This window comes from Microcebus murinus, chromosome 4 (genome assembly GCF_040939455.1).
Source record: "Microcebus murinus isolate Inina chromosome 4, M.murinus_Inina_mat1.0, whole genome shotgun sequence".
Classification (NCBI taxonomy): Eukaryota; Metazoa; Chordata; class Mammalia; order Primates; family Cheirogaleidae; genus Microcebus; species Microcebus murinus.
Genome location: NC_134107.1, coordinates 90,497,020 through 90,514,965, shown reverse-complemented (window position 1 = coordinate 90,514,965; position 17,946 = coordinate 90,497,020). Strand labels below are relative to the sequence as shown.

Here is a 17,946-nt window from a genome sequence, read left to right as displayed (position 1 = left end):
TTTTTATTTTTAATAGCAAATAATTCCTTCCCCCACAACTGAACTATACATTTCTTCAATGCAATGACTTTCTTACATTGCTTTGAATTCTAACCTCCATCGTTTCTTGCATGCAGTGGGTATTTAATAGCGGTAGCATTGATTGAGCACCTACCGTATGCCAAGCCCTTGGTAAATATTAAATATAACCCTTATGATAACCTTGCAAGGCAGATATTATCTGCCTTTAAACAGCAAAGTTCGGTAATTTTACTGTCCTCACACAGTGATGGGATTTGAATTCGGGTCGTCTGGATCCAGAGCCCAAACTCTTCACCATTTTATGCTTCCTGTGTCTTAGAAGATGAACTTCATAAAATTTAAGTGCTGTAGGTTCCCAGATAGACGACAGAATGATCTAAAACATTAGCGCCAAAATGCTTCAACATGGGTATGAGCTCATTCTCGAGATTCAGATCTACTTTAAATCCTAAACAGTGAGATGGAAACATTTGAAATATGAATAACGAAAATGAAGACGATAAAGGAATGGGATAAACTTTTTAAAGTTTGAGTCTTAAAAATGAATACTGAGGCGTAGCTCAAAGGATACAAAGTAGCAGATATGTAGGATGAACTAGATTTAATGTACAACATGAGGACTAAAGTTAATCAAATGGAACTGTGTTAGGATTTTTTGTTAAATAAGTAGATTTTAGCTGCTCCTGTCACAAAAATGTAGCTATGTGAGATGATGGCCATGTTAATTTGCTTTGCTATAGTAACTGTTTTACTATCTATAGATATATAGATAGCATATCTGTATATTAATACTATCTACCTATACATATACACACACACATATATATGTATCCCATAGCATCATGTTGTAAACCTCAAGTATATACTGTACAATAAAATTTATCCTAAAAAATGAATGCTGAGATGAGAGGAATCTTATTAGAGACATGGCCTAACTCTCTGCTTTTATCAGCAAAGACACTGAGGCAGAGAGAGCAGAAGGGCATGTCCGAGAGCACCCATAGCCAGAAGGAGGGGTTCAGACATATTAAGCAAGGAGCAGCTTCTCTTGCTGTAGGGAGAGATGTCTTAGATGTATTTTCCAAAGTTCCAGGGAAGTCGAAGAAACTTCGAGGTGATATAATTTTATAGCTTCTAATTGTGTACTTTCCCCCCTGGTATTTCCTAAGAAATCCAAATGCAAATTGCAGATCTGGACGTCACGACATTCCCACTCAGGGGCAACTGAACTGTGCACGTGACTAGAGCGGTGAAGCAGCAGCTGGATGTGTAACCAAACCAACGTCCAACCAGCAGTCCCCAAGGAAGGACAGACAGGTACCAGGACCCAAGGTAGACATTGTACATCTGTTCTACGGTTAGACGTTGCCAACCTCTCAACAAACATTTCAATTACTCCATGCCATAAAGATACCAAATGGCACCCATTCCCCTTCTGTTGCTCCAAATTTTCCCACCAAATATCTGCTATCATCATACTTCTTTCCGTTGCTTATATTTTCCTTCCAAAAATAATTAGGAAAGATTATTAACCAAGAAATCCAGCTGACAATATGGCCTTAGCGTACGTGTCCTTGATGTAGAGATTTTTAGCAGCTAATGTAAAGGTACAAATTTGGCAAAACGTAAAAAAGAAGAAAATAACTGTAAGTACTTATGATTTGAAAAGCAAACCACGCCACGTGGCGAGAGTGAAATTTCCGTCTGTATCTGTACAGTATGTGTAAATCAAGGCCGACGTAATCCGAATAGATCTCCCATTTGGGATATTTCTCCTCAACATGTTCTTCAGTGCAGATCTTCCAAAAACAGAACCAGACATCTTCACTTATTTTTCCTCATTTTTATGTAGGAGTAACTTAAAGGAACTTTCATATCAATTTTCTTATTGTTCTTGATTCAGCACTTTGATGACTGGGCAGAGCGAGAGGGCTGTTACTCTGTCCACAAATCAAAAAAATAAATTGAACATCAGGCCCTGATATCTAGGCCCATCATGATTCTTCTCTGTACAGCACAGCACTCCCCGTTCTCCCACAGTTTCCATTCCAAACTGATTTCTATTTCCTACTCAGCAAACTTTACAATTCTCCTCCATGTCAGCTGTTATATATTCAACGATTTTAAATGAATATATATGACAGCTTACGAAAAACTTGCTCAAAAATCTCAATAGCCTGTAAATTATTCACTGAATTTTAAAACAAAACTTAAACATTGTGGCTATTAGATTTATGGCTTTTTAAAAAAATAGATAATAGAAAGTTTATTAAATTTTGTGATGTTATTTAAAAAAATTCAATGATTTGCTTTTATGGAACTCAACTGAAAGAGTACGATTGAAAAAAAAGCAGTAATCAGAAGTTTAATTATATATTTTTTGGTACTAGAGGTTGGTAAATGATTCATATTTATATTTTATAGTAGAAGATCTAATAGTGTAGTAAAGAATGCCACAGAAAAATTTGAGAAGGAAAAAAGAAAAGCCATTGTTTAAAAATAGAGATACATAATAATAGTTGTGAAACCACAGAATGATGGCTAAAATGTGTAGAAGTGGTTTTAATTTCCATTCTTTGGTGAAAATATCTTTTGATGCAAGGGATTTTCTTTTTATTCCTGCTGCAAAGATGTGAAAGACATTTCATGCTATCAAAAACGGATGTTTGCGAGGGAAATTGCGGTAAAGATGGATCAACATCGTCTTGTGTAAATTCATCAGAGTCTTGTCACGAATGAAAGGGCAGAGATTTGAGCGTCAAATAGATACTTCCCAAAGTATGCTTACCCAGGGGGACAGAGTTTTCATAATATATATGTATCATTTTTCTAGGACTGCTGTAATAAATTATCACAAACAGGGTGGTTTAAAACAGTCCAGGTTTATTTTCTTATAGTTCTGGAGGCCCAAAGTCCAAAGTCAAGGTGCCAGCAAGGTTGTGCCTTCTATGGGATGATAGGGAAGAATCTGTTTTGCCTCTTCCAGCTTTTGGTGGCTGCTCGTGTTCTTTGACTTGTGGCCTCGTCACTGCAACCTCTGTGTAAGTGGTGGCACGATTTCCGCCTCTGAGAGTGTCTACCCCTTTGTGTGTGTGAGTTTCTCTCTCTTACAAGGATACGGTGCACTGAGTGTCCACCCAGGCAATGCAGGGTAAGCCCCTCCTCTCAAGATCCTTCATTTAATTACGTATTTTCCACTTAAGGCAGCATTCACAGGTGCCAGGGACTTGAAGTGGAATCTCTGGGGAGGGTGGTCCATTATTTTTGGTGTAGTACAATATACTTCTGGTAAAACCACATGGTAGGGTCTCTGACTGGTCATTGCTCATGCTGTCAGCTACACAGTTCGAACATGTCTAATGGATGGCTTCCCTATCCAAACTTACCTGAGATACTAGACCCATTGTCTCATAGTGCACTGGTATGAAAAAGAGGAGGTAGTCTCCCCATTAGGCAAGGAATTAGAGCCCCACAGTGTCCACCAGTGACACGATGCTCTGTGATTCCTGCTTATTGGGTTGCATTTGCAACAGGGACAGAAACAGGTCCTTGAGAGCAGAAGATTAACGAAGATGATATCCTTCTTGTGATTAAAGATATTTTAGAGTGTCTGAGAGGATGAAATATGAGCACGTGGACAGTAAAATCAACTCATGGACATGCATAAGGCCCAAATTTTGGGACTTTATGCATTTAATTACCTGAATTTAAAAGGTCATTGAACCGAGTATTCAAGTAAGACACTAGCATTGAGATGTTGGGTGATGTGATAGGAACACAAAGTTAAGGGTGAGTTCATACCACTTATGCACTGATGCCTAAGAATAAACACCATGGTTAGAACTGGTTTGTCCCTTTCTTGTCCTAGAAATTCTTTCTACACGTTAGATTTTCTTTTTAAAAATTTTCCCTGTTTGCATGTCTCAGTGATTATTCTGCCTTTAGTCCACATTGACTTTTCCCTTTAAATATGGAATATGGAATTAGGAGTTTGGGAGACCTACTACTTGCTAACTGTGCAACTTAGAAACAATTAACTTTTATTGTTCTCAACTTATTCATCTATAAAGTGGGAAACTGTGAAATGGATTTTATAGGATTAGTGTGTCTATCTAACGAAATAATACACAAGGCAGTGCACTTTAAATTGTCCTTACATAAATATTATGAGTCTTCATATCACATGGCTATGCTACCTGGTCTTTTGTTCTTAGCACTTAGTCTAGGGCTTGGTTACATGGTCTTGTGTTTTTCAATGTGTAAGCGTTTTTCCTTTCTACCGGGTTATTTGGTGTTTAATGGCACACAGTATGCATTGCATGTTTCTTGTATCTACTTTCTCTATATAACACAGTGTCACCGGGCCAATAGTAATAACTCAGCAAGTTCTTATCTGGGAGAGATAAGAACCTTGGCTGCGGCGTGTGAGGCTTGGACACTTGCTCTTTGCTCCATGGCAAAGTTCTCAAACAGTAACATGCAAAGGAATCACTAAGGGAGCTTCTAAAAAAAAAAAACAACAAAACGACCATTTTCTAGCTCCAACCCAATAACTTTATGTCAGACTTGAGAAAGGCCCGGGGATCTTCATTTTAAAATGAAATCAAATCATATGGATTATTATTAATCATATTTATATTGTTTTATCTTTTAAAAAGTAAAAGCATGAAAAAATAAGGAGAAAAAACAGAATCTGTGGCTTGGTAGGCACAGATCTTGAGCAAGAATTCATATTAGGTAAAATTTAAAGAAAAAATATATGTCCACCCTTTGGATATGTGCCTTTTATGTAACTTTCCCTTATGTCCCAGAGTTATATAACTCTGGGATAGTGACTTGTCATTTGAATATAGGCACTGATGATGACACCAAGGTGTGAGTTATAGCCCTGTTCACGCTAGGCAGATACAATGTCTGCTCCTTGACTATGGGTATAAATTATCCTTATGTGTGACTCTTGTTTTTCCAATTGACAGTTTGCCTGGAACTTTCATCAAGTTTCAAAATTCAGATGCTCTCTCATCTGTGGTTGTACTTGTGGCTGTGGCCAAGCAATCCACATCACTTCCACTTGAAGCTGTGGCTCATTGCAAACAGACTCTGCTTTCTCTCTCTCTCTCTCTCTCTCTCTCTCTCTCTCTCTCTCTCGACTAGGTTTGTGTTGATATTTTTAACACACACCCCAGATGATTCAGAGCAGGCACTGTGAGAAACACTGACTTAGGAGCAGAGAAGGAGCCAATTATTCAGATCTCTCTGAATCAGCTTAGCTCCATTTGTTGAACTAGAAGAGAGGAGGTGGTTTCAAAGAAAGGAGAACATAAAATGTGCAACAAAAGGTGTTCTTGGATGGGAGGAAAGTGAATCTGGAGTTGGTTCACTTGGAACATGTCCCAGGAGTTTGATTTTGGAGCAGCGTTGAATGTGGTGCCAATGTTCTCAGCAGATAATACTGGAGTAGAACCAGTAACTGTTGTGTATCAGCCCCTGCGCTAGTACTGCACGTGACTGGCTCCTTTATCCCTGGTCATCTGCTCTCATGCCCTGCACCCAGAAAATGCCAACAGATGCCTGACATTCATGTCATTATATTTTGCTTAATAGAATAGTGGGTTATATACTGATCCTGATAGCCAAATACTATTGCCATTCTCGAATTATTTTTTGAGATCTGTGTGCAACCACTTAAACATTTTAGGCACAGAGTGGAGCTATTTATGAAGACACGGATGGCAGATAAAGGTTATAGACTCAAAATATCTCCTACTAGGATATTTAAATTTTGATTTTGCATGTTACAGAGAGGTTTTTTTTCCCTAAGTTCTATCTATTGGGTTTAGAGTAACCTGTAGATGAAGGTCAGCATTATTCTCACCAACTGAGCCCTTGTTAATTCATGGCTGGGAGAAATGAAAAGACACATCATCTGTAGTAGCTAGCCAATGCAATCACAGGGCTCTTGGAACACTTGCTGGCAGTGATCAGACATGCCATGAGTTTAGTAATAGTCTGAGATTTTTACAGCTGGAAGGGACCCTGGAGGTCACTTTGAATGCCTCATTTCATGTTGAGCCCAGAGAAGTAAAGTGACTTTCCCAGGGCCACACGGCTGGCTCCTGGCAGAGCCAGTCCTCCCTCTCCACCCATGCTCCTCCGCTCCACCAGGATCCTCTGTTGGGAGGACAGCCAGAATTTATCGATTGCGATTTAAGTGACATACAGTTATGAGGGAATGCGAATCCCATTTCCAAGGGCACACATAATCAATAGCAGATGAATAGGGATATAAAAACTCTTTCAAAGAGGACATGAAAACTGGTGTAACACAGATTAGGATGAGAACAAAGGGGGAGTTTAGGTTATAGTGTGAAATGTTGGCACCACTGAGAGACAAGAGATATCAGGTGGGTGTGCTCTGCAGAGGAAGATTGTCCATCATGGGGAAAAATGAAAAATAATGAAAAGATAAATGAAAAATTTGATAGCACGTGCCAGTTAAAGGAGGACTTTGCTCTCGAGAATATTAGACCCAGGAGTGGGGGATTGTGGTGTGGATGAAGGGAGAGATAACTAACCTGAACAGAGAGCTTGACTCCCCAAGAATTTCAGAAATGTGTTAAATTGGGACTTACATTAAATCTTGAGTTACTTGTCTGCCTGGATCGTTTTTCGGCCAGTAGATCTTTGACTGTGTGCTTCACTCTCACGCCTTGGTACACGCGTTTGCTGTAGTCCCCTGGGACTGAAGCAAATGGAATAGTCACAACAGATGTTGTGGATGGAGTCATTAGGTTAACTTCCTGAGGGACATACTCAAGGGGCAATAATGGCGGTGCTGTTTTCTCCTTGTTAGAATGGTAGAACTCTTGAATTTGAAGTGGCTTTAATGGAGTGGCTTCAATAGAGCCTTGTCTGTCCTGGCCCTTGATAGAGACTCATCCAAGCTCTGCTTAAGTGAAGGAAACACTCCATCTTCTACACAACAGCTCTTCAAAGTGCCCTAGTGTTTGTACTCTCACTTGTCAAGATTTACTCCAGTAAGATTTACGATGTATGCTTTAATCGCAAGATAAAGGATTGGATGTAACTTGCATCTTACTCCATGAGGGCAAGGTTAAATTGGACTGATTCAGGTTATGGAGTGACACTATTCCTGCCCCATGACATGTGTACCATTTGCAGGTTAATGGGACTATTTTAAGAGGATTATGTTCCTAACAAGAAAGTCATTTGTTATCTGTTTATTGCACCAGTTAAGTGTGTCTTTTTTTCCCCTGCAAAGACAGAGATTCAATGTGAGGGGTTGCTGCTTTGAGACAAGGTCAAGGATAAAGGAAGGGACATTCATTTATTTAACAAATATTTACTGAGCACTTACTACATGCACTTACTGAAGATATTGTCATTCTTGGCAATTTACCTGTATTGTTTCATTTGATCCATTTCACCAATGAGGAAACTGAGGTCCAGGGCTTAGTTATTTGCCAAGATCTCATGGCTGCTAATAACCAAGAGACCTGGGATCCAGACTTAGGTCAGTTTGTAACACTAACAAACAGAAAAATTTGCTGGTTTCACCATGTGGAAATTACAGAGAGATAACAGACTATAGAGAACAACATTTCTCCGAGGTTCTAAAATTGGCAACATTGCTTCTAGAAACAGTGTATTCCTTGTGCTGATGATGGTGAAGCAATGATAGGGAAAGCTTTTGTTTGGACTATTCTAGAAAGTATTTAAGCACTGAATTAGTGGTTCAACTGGAGGGATTTTAAGATGTTTCTTAACTCTGAATTTGTTGTTCGGTAGTAGACTGGATGGCTTCAATCCATTTTAATTGAGGCATTGCTGGCTTACCAGAATATTCAGCTGGTACAATATTTGGCATCACTGTGTATAGAAGAATATACTAATATATATATATATATATATATATATATATATATATATATACACACACACACACATATATACCATGTAACTAAAAATATTTTCTAATCAGGTTGATGTTTTTGATAGTCTAGGATACATTTGACTTACCAATCAAACTGCATTGCAAAAAGGATGAAAGGAGAAAAGAAAGGAAGACATTAAAGCTACAACCAGAGGCAGGTGCATTTAATAAAAGAGTTTGCTGGCCTAAGTGTCAGTGCCTATATAGCCATACATTAGTCATTGACTTGGGAAAGTCACAATCCCTCAGCTCCATTTACTTCATGTATAAAATGATGCAACCATTTCTTCTTAGCTGTATTTAGAGGTTTATAGGGGAAAAAAATAAGATATCTATATGACAAAGCTTTGAAAACTAGCAAGTTTCATACAAAACACCTATACAAAATAAAGAAGGAAAAATGTCTCGGTTCCAAGACAACATATTATTTAATTCAAGTAAAGCCACATACGATCTGCTTTCAGCAAAACAAAGTTATTTGGTCCTTTGGGTCTAATTTTGACTGGATTTTGTCTATTTATCTTTTAATTAAAGAGGTTTGAAGTGCTTCTCTCAAATCAACCTCAAATTTAAAGCTTACTGACCTTATGTCTATCCCAAAGGAATCTAAGTGTTGCTTCTAGAATTGTGTGTGATGCATTTTATTTTTGCGACATTTATTCATCCATTATTTATTGAGTATTTTCTATGTGTCAGAGCTGGGAATGTAAAAGAATATGCTATCTAGTGGGGAGAGAAATACTGCAAAATAATTATAATGCAAATATGCTACGTACAATAACAGAAATATTCCTAGGTTATCCACAGGAACCCAGAACAGGCCATTTTCTTGAGGGGCAGGGGAGGGAATCAGGCAATATCTGAGCCGGGCCTTAAAGGAAGAGGTAGGGGGTGTGTGGCAATGGCAAAATGGGCGGGAACATTGCAGGTGTGGCGGACAGCATGGGCAAAGGCCTGGTGTCAGGAACAGAAGGAGGAAGGGGTAGGATGTGAGGCTGGGAAATGAGTAGGGGTCAATCCTGATGCTTCTGGCATAGGAAGGAGTTTGGACTTCATCCTGTCGGCAATGAGCCATCACAGCCTGTTAAGCAAGGGAGTGGTGTTGTTAGATTTGCATTAGAGACAGACTTTTCTGGCAGCTGTGTGGAGGGTGGATTTGAGAATCACAAAGCTGAATCAGGAGTGAAGTAATGGGGTCTGCATAGTGGTACTGGTTGGAGGGCAGACAAGGATCAGACAGATTTGGAAATGACTTAGATGTGGGAAGTAAAGGAGAGGGAAGAGTTGAGGGTGACTCCCAAGTTTCCACCATGCATTGCTCTGGGCCCGTACCTTTTAGTGCCATCACAACGTTGATGACAACGAAACCAGGACAGAGGATGAACTCCCCTTGGGAGTGCTTTGGAAGACAGAGTTACATGACGGTACACAGAAAACATTAAATATGTCTGGCACAATGGGATACACAGGCCAGGCAACTGCCAAGGGCTGGGAGGGTCAACATCTTTGGAATGCCTATCATACCGAGTTCTGACACACTGATTAGGAATCTTGGGGCCAAGTGATTACAGACAGAGCCTGGGGAACATTTACAGTTAAAGCGTTGTCAGACAAGGAGTGGAGAACCCTACGTAGACGACATGGGAAGACTGGTTGGAGAGGAACCAAGAAAAACCAGGGGAATAAGGCATCATAAAATTCAGGAAAAGAGATTTCAAGAAAGCAAGAAAAAGTATCAGATGCAGCTGAACAGTCCAGGAAGATAAGGACAGGAGAGCATTCATGGCTTTCAATTCGGTGGTTGGTGTTGACCTTAGCAAGAGCAATTTGGAAGTGAGGCGGGGTGGCTAGAAGCCAGATAATAATGTCAAGGGAGGAGGTGCAGACAGGGAAGTGAGACTACATCTTCTTGATTTTTGAATGAGAAAGGGAAACAAGAGATTAGATGATAGCTGGAGAGAATTTAGTTTCAAGGAGAGGTTTGCTTATGTTTTTATATCTATGTATTCATGAGTGGGAAGGAGTTGAGGATGTTTGAACAGGACACAGTGAAGGACAGAAGGTTTAGAAAGAGGGAGAGAATGGTGGAAGGAGGTCTTGAAGAGGAAGAAAGAAATTGGGGTCAGAGGTACAAATTGACTCTCAAAGTTTGAGACTGGAACAAAGAAAGGTGGGGATGGGTGTGGGGTCGAGGTGACATGGCCAGTGATGTAGGTAGCTCTAGTGCACATCGAGCAGCCTGGAGTGGGAGAGTAACTCAGACACTAAACATCAGGACCAGGCAGATAGTCAAGCAAAAGTAAGAATATACACCAGGATTCTCCAAGTGTGATCTGTGGCCCAGCAGGATCAGCATTGGCTAGGAACTTGCTAGGAATGCATATTCTCAGGCTCTGCCCCAAAGGTACTGAATCAGAAACCCTGGGTGGGGGTGGGGAGTGGCAGCCCTCCAAGTGATTCTGATGTTCTCTGAAGTTTGAGAACCGCTGACACACGTGTGAGTAAGGCCTGCCTGTATAAGGTTCCTTTGGAAGAGGGCTGACAACTCTAATCTTTGCAGTCCTAACTGGGCAAGGGGGAACATCTGACTGATTGATGGTGGATATGGACTGGGACAGCTCTGTGAAGCAGGAGGAGGTGGTAGTTGAAGAGGTCCAGGCTGGATCCTTTTTGTGTTTGCAGACAGTCTTGGCTTCACTTCTTTTTGAAGGGCTTTTTAATTGATGATTGTAATCTGAATTAGCAATTTATGCTTTATGTGTATGCCAAGAAGCCTAGGGGAAATATACCTATTCTAAATAAGTTTAACAAATAACCACATGGTGATTAATAGAGAATAAAGTTCATGAGATGGCAAATACCCAGATCAAAACTTCTGAAGTTTTGTCATAAAACAAGCAGTCTTATGTACTAGTTGGCACTGACTTAGTGCAAAGCATGGGGCTATATGCTACAGGGGATGCAAAATAAGTTTAGAACATACAGCAGATGTCCTCAAAGAGATCCTGGTTTAGTGAGAGAAATAAGACATTCTCGTGTGAAAAGAGTAGGGGAGGGGGAAGAGTACACTTTGGGTTGTTGATGAACGTTTTGTGGGAAGGGAGGGGAGTTAGGCTGGACTCAGAAGCATGTGGGTAGGTTAGGAGGAGGGAGAACGCCCTTGCAGACAGCAGGCATGAGCAAACACCAAGAGGCAGGAAGGAGCAATGCATGTGTACAAGGGGTAAGGAACCCATGTCATTGGAGTTACTAGGTTTAAATGCCATCTCTCTGTGGATAAATTTCAAATGGATGTCCTCAGTGCAGACCTGGACTTTAGACTTTGATATCCACCTACACGTGGATGTGCAGTAGACATCTCAACTTCACATGTCCAAATCTGAACTCCATTCTTCCTTTCCATATTTGCTTTACCTGAAACCTTCCTTATCTCAGTCGATAGCAACTCAGTCCCAAAGCTGTAGACTCCTCTCTGTCTCACCCCTCACAACCCATCCTATAAGCATTCCTGATGGTGCAGCCTACAAAATAGATCCCAGGTCTGCTGACTTTGCTTCACCTCCACTGCTAATATCCAGGTTCAATCCATTGTCCCCTCTCTCATTGATTAGAAGGAAGCCTTCTAACTGGTCTAATGGCTTCCACTCTTCACTCCTACCCCAGTTTAATATCTCAGAAGCCATAGTAATCCTTTAAAAAAGAAAGTTCAATTGTGCCATTGCTCTGCTCTAAACCCTATAATCATTCACCATTTAACTCAGAGTAAGAGCCAGTCCTTACGATGGCTCTACATGACCTGTTCCCTGATAGGTCTGTTCTCATGCCCTGAGACTCACCCCCTTCCTCACTGCACTCAGTTTCTGAGATGCACTTCTGCCTTAGAATTTTTGCATTGACTATCTCTACTATCCAGAATATTCTTCCCCCGGGACAGGGAACTGGCAGGCACTGCTTTGGGCACTGCCTTTGGGGATTGCTACAGGCATTGCTTAATTTAGCAAACATTGTTTAGCAGAGTCAGGAAGTCTCAAAACGAAGTGTCAGACTACCCTGATCAAAACAAGATGGAGGCAGGACAAATTCCATCCTGTAAGAACCAAGATCTTGGAGATATTGACCCCCTCTTGACCTTACAGCTTCTTTATACACTTCAATACCGTAAAAGTGTCTAAGGAAACCTCCCACTCCCATCATGCACCTGATGCCATGACACTTCCTGTTTGACCATATTTAGTCAAAAGGAGGGTGTCTCCCTAGTTCTAGGAAAACATCACTCCTTTCCAAGAAATAATATGAATATTCCTCCCCTTGTTTAGCCTATGGTTAAGCCATTGCTTAAATACAGGGGCTAAAGGAACTATGGGGCCGGTTCTCCTCTGTGGGGAGAACTAGCTTATACTCTGTGGAATAGATTTTCTGTACTTTCTAAATAATACTGGCCTTCACTTTAAACTGTTGGCTTGCTCCTGAATTCTTTCTTATGCAAGGCCAAGGACCCACTTGGATGTCAAGTGGCTCCCAGCATTGGGAGTCACGTTTCTGTGTCACTTCAATTATCCACGCAGCTAAATAGCTTTGTCTCCTTCAAGTTTTGGTTCAAATATTTTCTTCTCAATGAGAACATATTTTGAATTGCATCCTTCCTATAAAACATTCCTGATCCCCTTACTCTGTTCTGCTTTTTCTATGTAGCAATTGTCACTTTATAATGCCCTGTATAATTTTCTGATTGAGTAGGTCTATTGTTTATTGTCTGTCTGTTTGCTCCCTGCTAGAATGTACACTCTGTAAGTGCTGAGGTCTTTATATGTTTTGACTCACTGCTACATCCCAAGTGCCAATGCTTGGCACATAGTAGGCTTTCAGTAAATATTTGTTGAAAGCATTTATTTTTTTGTGGTTGAGAATAATGGAAGTCTTGAAGGTCTTAAAAATCTTGCTGTAAAAATTTATACTTTACATTGTAGATGTTGGAAACAACTCAATTTTTTGAACAGAAGAGTATTATGACTTTTATCATATTTTGGGGGAAAATTCAATTGAAGGTAGATCCCAGAATGGGCTGAGGATGAAGAAGCAGAAAGGGTGGGAAATGGTAAATAGAGGCTAGCTAGAAATAGTGAAAATGACAAGAAAAGGGCAGATTTAAGAGGTTTTTCAAAGGAAAATCCACACATGCATATACACACACCAAAAAAAAAAATACCATGATTAGTAAGAGAAATCAAGAAGGCAGGGAAAAGAATTGGTTTTGATGGGGAAAGAAGAATTGGTTTTGAATATGTGACCTAGAGGTTGTGGTACCATAATAAAATAAAAATAAAAATAAAAATATCTTATAGACAGGATGACAACCTGGACCTGGGTAAGAACTGTACATCCAGGAAACATCTTTAAAATTATGGTAATTAAAGCTATGAAAATAATGTTCTCCAAGGAAGACTTTGTAGCAAGAGAAGAATAAAATCCAAGCGCTTAGCTTTGGGAAATGCGACAGTTCTGATGCAGGGGAAGGAAGGGGCCAGGGAAGGGCCTCAGGTGGGAGGGATGAAGGGAGGTGAGGCCAGAAATGTAGGAATGTACCAGAACAGTAGCATCAGAGAATGAAAGAAAAGAGGGAGTGTAGAGAAAAAGGAATAATCAGTGGTGTCAAGTATCTGGCACCTAGTAGGTGCTCAATAGATACTACTTGTGGAGTAAATAAAGTGCTTTAGAGAAGTTGAGGAAAATGAAGGTGAGAAAGACCACAGGGTTTGGGAAGGTGAAGATCTTTAGAAAGTGGGAAAGAGCAGTTTCCTAAGAGGTGAGGGTGAAACGCTTTCTCTGGGGCTTCCTGGGAGCCTGGCTGGTAAGAAACCAGAGTAGTGTTATGAGCCACACTCTCAAGCAGGGTACACACGAATATTGACATTTTGCAATAGCATAAAAGGGGAATTAAAATGAATTTTGACAAAGTAATGAAATCTGCTGCAAATTCCTTAAAGTATCACCTGGTATATCCTTCATGTTTTTGAGAAGTCTGAATGCTGCTTAACTTACCCTACCCTCTTTTTTTTGGGAGAGGAGTGATATTTAGGGTTTAATAATGTTACCAGTATTCCTACTCCAAACCATTTTTTTTCTCTGTGCATTATGTCTATTTGAAGAATCTACACCTGCAAAACCCAGGAGAGCTTAAGAGTTTTTATTCAAATACTGTAGATACAAACTTGCATTCAGATCAGTTGTTGAGAAAACAAAGACATGTGCTTCCCAGAGAAAGCACAAGAAGGTTTATCAATAGGCATCAATTTATCCTTTAGTATTTGGAATTTTTTTTTTTTTTTTGCACTGTAGGATTGTGATTATCTATAGGCAACAAATTATCTCAGTCACATCACCTCTGTATTCTCCTTCACTTTGATGAAGAACTTGGTCCATGGTAAATTTAATGGTGCTGTCGCTTTAAAATTGTTTTTCAAAATTAAAAATTTTCTCCATCAAATCAAACTCTTATATTGGAAATTGATTTTATATTTAAAACACAGGTGATTCCTAAACTGTTCTTATTTTTTATTATATATATATATTTTTCGGTGAGAAACATTTTTATCTTTTTTTAAAAAGTAGAAAAGCTGCTACTGCATTTTAAATTTGCTCAACTCATTGCTAATGAGCATCATTTGGGTGAATAGTAAGTTTCAGAGGATAATCAAGCCCTTTACACAAATGAGAACATCTGCAGTCACCCCAGGAGTGACAAAATTATGGGGCTATCAATCCTTGTGCTTCAGGGCATGGGCTGATCACCAGCTGGGGGACAGAAGATATTCTCCCAATGGTGTAGAATTTCAATGATATCTCATCAATTACAATCTGATTTTCTTTTCTTTTTTTTTAATTTCAGAATTTTCAGGGATACACATGTTTTGGTTACATAATTTGCTTTTGTATAGTTTGAGGCAAAATTATAAGTGTGCCCTTCACCCAGTTAGTGTGCATTGTATCCCTTAGGTATGACTACCCACCTCCTCTACCCCCCTTCTACCTACTTGATTTCCCTTAAGTTTTACTTCCTTATGTGCACATAAGTGGCTAAACTGTTTTTAAATATCAAATACTCTTACAGCACTCTAAGCACCTTCTTATTTTACTATTTTTGATGACATTCTCTCAAATACTTTTTCTTGCTTTTAAATTCTTTAGAGTTTCTAAGCAGGTGCTTGCGACTTTAGGGAATAAGGAGAGAGTTCAAAACAAAACAAAAAAGAAAAGAAAACAAGAAAAGTAAAACCCAAAACTATCCCATAACTTTAGAAAAGACAAAATTACGTTCTGAGTTATGTGACTGCACGATGGCACGATTAAGATAGTAGATGACGTCTCTCTGAATCATAGTCCCCCCTACCACTGGAGTGTCGGCACACTGTCACTCAAGCAGAATAAAAATTCCGAATGATGAGTCGTTGGTGGACGGCATTCCATTCTCTGCCTGCCAGGGAAGGGCCAAGAATCAGGCTCCAGACAGTCTAGTAACAGTGTGTTGGGCCACGGTCTGGCGCCAGTGCTAGCCCTGGTGCTGTGGTTCTCTCTCCTCATCCCCCTATTCCAGCTCAGCCTGTCTCGCTGAGGATCACAGTCCCCTCACAGAGAAGAAGGCAGATGACCACCCAGGAACAAATGGTATTAGCCCTACACCCACTAGAAGCTCAGCGTTAATGGTTCTACTTCTGATCTGGGGAGATGATATCTTATTAGTTTTATGGTGGGCAATCTCCAGGAGAATACAAAGGAAAGACAACATACAGTCTCCAAGTTCATCGACTAATCTTGAAATGTTCAAAATATTAGTTATTGAGCAGAAAATGATAATACTATTTATAAAATCTTAAATTTGAAACAAAGACTAAAACTTTTAAAGATGCAAGATCAAATCAGTTCACATATTAGGATTGTGTTGAAGTTTGGTTTGTCCACACTGTAGATACCCACAATCCCCTCCCAATCTACCATTTCTTCCCACCTTTAAGCCTCATAGCTGGACCCAACATCCAAAGTTGTAATCACTACCTTGTAAAGACATCTGCACTTCCGTGTTCATTGCAGCATTATTCACAATAACCAAGGTATGGAAACAACCTAAGCAACCAGTTGTCAACAGATGAATGGATAAAGAAAATGTGGTATGTATGTGTCTATATACATATAGACGAGGATTGTCCAGAAAGTATCCATCCATGGATAACCATTCTCATTATATCAACAATGGCTGTATACTTTCTGGACACCCCTTGTGCGTGTGTGTGTGTGTGTGTGTGTGTGTGTGTGTGTGTGTGAATATAATTCAGTCTTAAAAAGAAGGAGACCCTGGCATTCGCCACAACTTGGATGGACCTGGAGGACATTATGCTAAGTGAAATAAGCCAGACACAGAAAGAAAAATATTGCATGATCTAACTGATACGTGGATTCTTTTAAAAAAACCAAACAAACCAAATATATATAGCTAAAGAATAAAAAAGTGGTTACCATAGGTGGGGGTGGGGTGGAGGTGGAAATGAGAGTTAGGTCCAAAGTAGCAGATATGTAGGATAAACAAATTGAGAGATATACGGTAAACATGAGGACTACAGGTAATAAAATTGCTTTGTATTAGGGATTTTTGTTAAATAAGTAGATTTTAGCTGCTCTTGTCACAAAAAAGTAACTATGTGAGATGATAAATAGGTTAATCTGCTTCACTACAGTAACCATTTTACTATAGTGTATAGTGTATGTATTCCATAACATCATGTTGTAAACATGAAATATACACAATTAAATGTATCTTAAAAAACTCCAAATGGCACTGCTACCAATAACCAATTGCATATCGCAGAAGATAGGTGCTCTTCTGGCTCTCACTGCCTTGTTAGATTTGAGATCAGACTTTGAGGAGCTGTGGCATTTTTAAAAATTAAATTTTTCTTTCATGGTACTTTACAAGCCATTTTTGAAATATTCCTTCTGTCATCATTTATTAACATTTAAAATGCTAATGTTTTCAAATTTAAATTTGTTCCCGAACAGGTTGGTTTTATTCTGTATTGACACTAACATGACATTTGTATCATTGGGATGAACAAAGTGGGAAAGAGCTCTACATAGTTTGAGTACACGAAATAACAGCTCAAGTTCTTCATATACAATTGGAATATCTTCATTGTTAGCCTTAAGATCCTAAAGTAAGGTGCAGGAATAAAAGATACTTCAAGTTCTATACAAATTGCATTCTTCTTCCGTACTTTATAATTGAGGACTTACCGAAAGTTGTTACATTTAACATCAAATTTCACTATACTGGAAAAGAATGCTCTGATATTTGAGTCCTCATTTTATGAAAATGATGTTCAATTTAGTCGATCTTTCAGAATAAATGCCTACTCTATGAAGCAAAACAAAATCTAATAATTAGTAATTAAATGTAACTAGAAGTATGAAAATATTACCAAGAGTTCTCTGGTGTGTGTTTTTATATTTTTATATGTTCTAGCTAGAGTTAGTGATATTTCTTTTTTTAACTTTGTTTTCTGTTGTGACTTTGTAATGTCATAAATAAACATTAGGATTATTAAAGTTTTTTTCTTTATTGTAACAATCGGCATTGACTTACCACTTTCCATCCTGGCTGGTTCTGTTGAATTTCCTTCTTAAATGCAGTGTGGGATTTCTGGCAAATGGCGTCCACTCCCTGGTAAGGGACCCTGGTCTCCTAGAAAGCTCAGCCTGGTCCTGTGGGAGAGCCTTCTGTACACGGTAGTGACGCTTCTGAAATGACCTGCTCTAGATTTGATTAAATGCAAATCCTTTGGTGTGTGTTTCTCTACAATTTGCATCCCCAATGTAGATTATATATGAAGGTACTTTTTTCTTCCCCAAGATCTTTACAGCAACAATGAGTTTCCATTAGGAACAAACTCCCTTAAATGTTTATTATGGAAACAGGGAATCCA

General features: G+C 39.3%; 1 protein-coding gene across 1 annotated transcript in view; it reads right to left on the bottom strand.

Annotated features, from left to right (window-relative positions):
- The window catches only part of POU2AF2 (POU class 2 homeobox associating factor 2), a 38,459-nt gene extending 20,716 nt beyond the window's left edge, over nucleotides 1–17,743 (bottom strand). The window contains exons 1-2 of the mRNA XM_012773778.3: nucleotides 17,607–17,743; nucleotides 6,654–6,763 (exon numbers count right to left, since the gene is read on the bottom strand). Of these exons, the coding sequence (XP_012629232.2) occupies nucleotides 6,654–6,763; nucleotides 17,607–17,616 (120 nt within the window). The 5' untranslated portion in view covers nucleotides 17,617–17,743. The remainder of the gene's footprint in view (nucleotides 1–6,653; nucleotides 6,764–17,606) is intronic.
- Nucleotides 17,744–17,946: the final 203 nt, after the last annotated feature.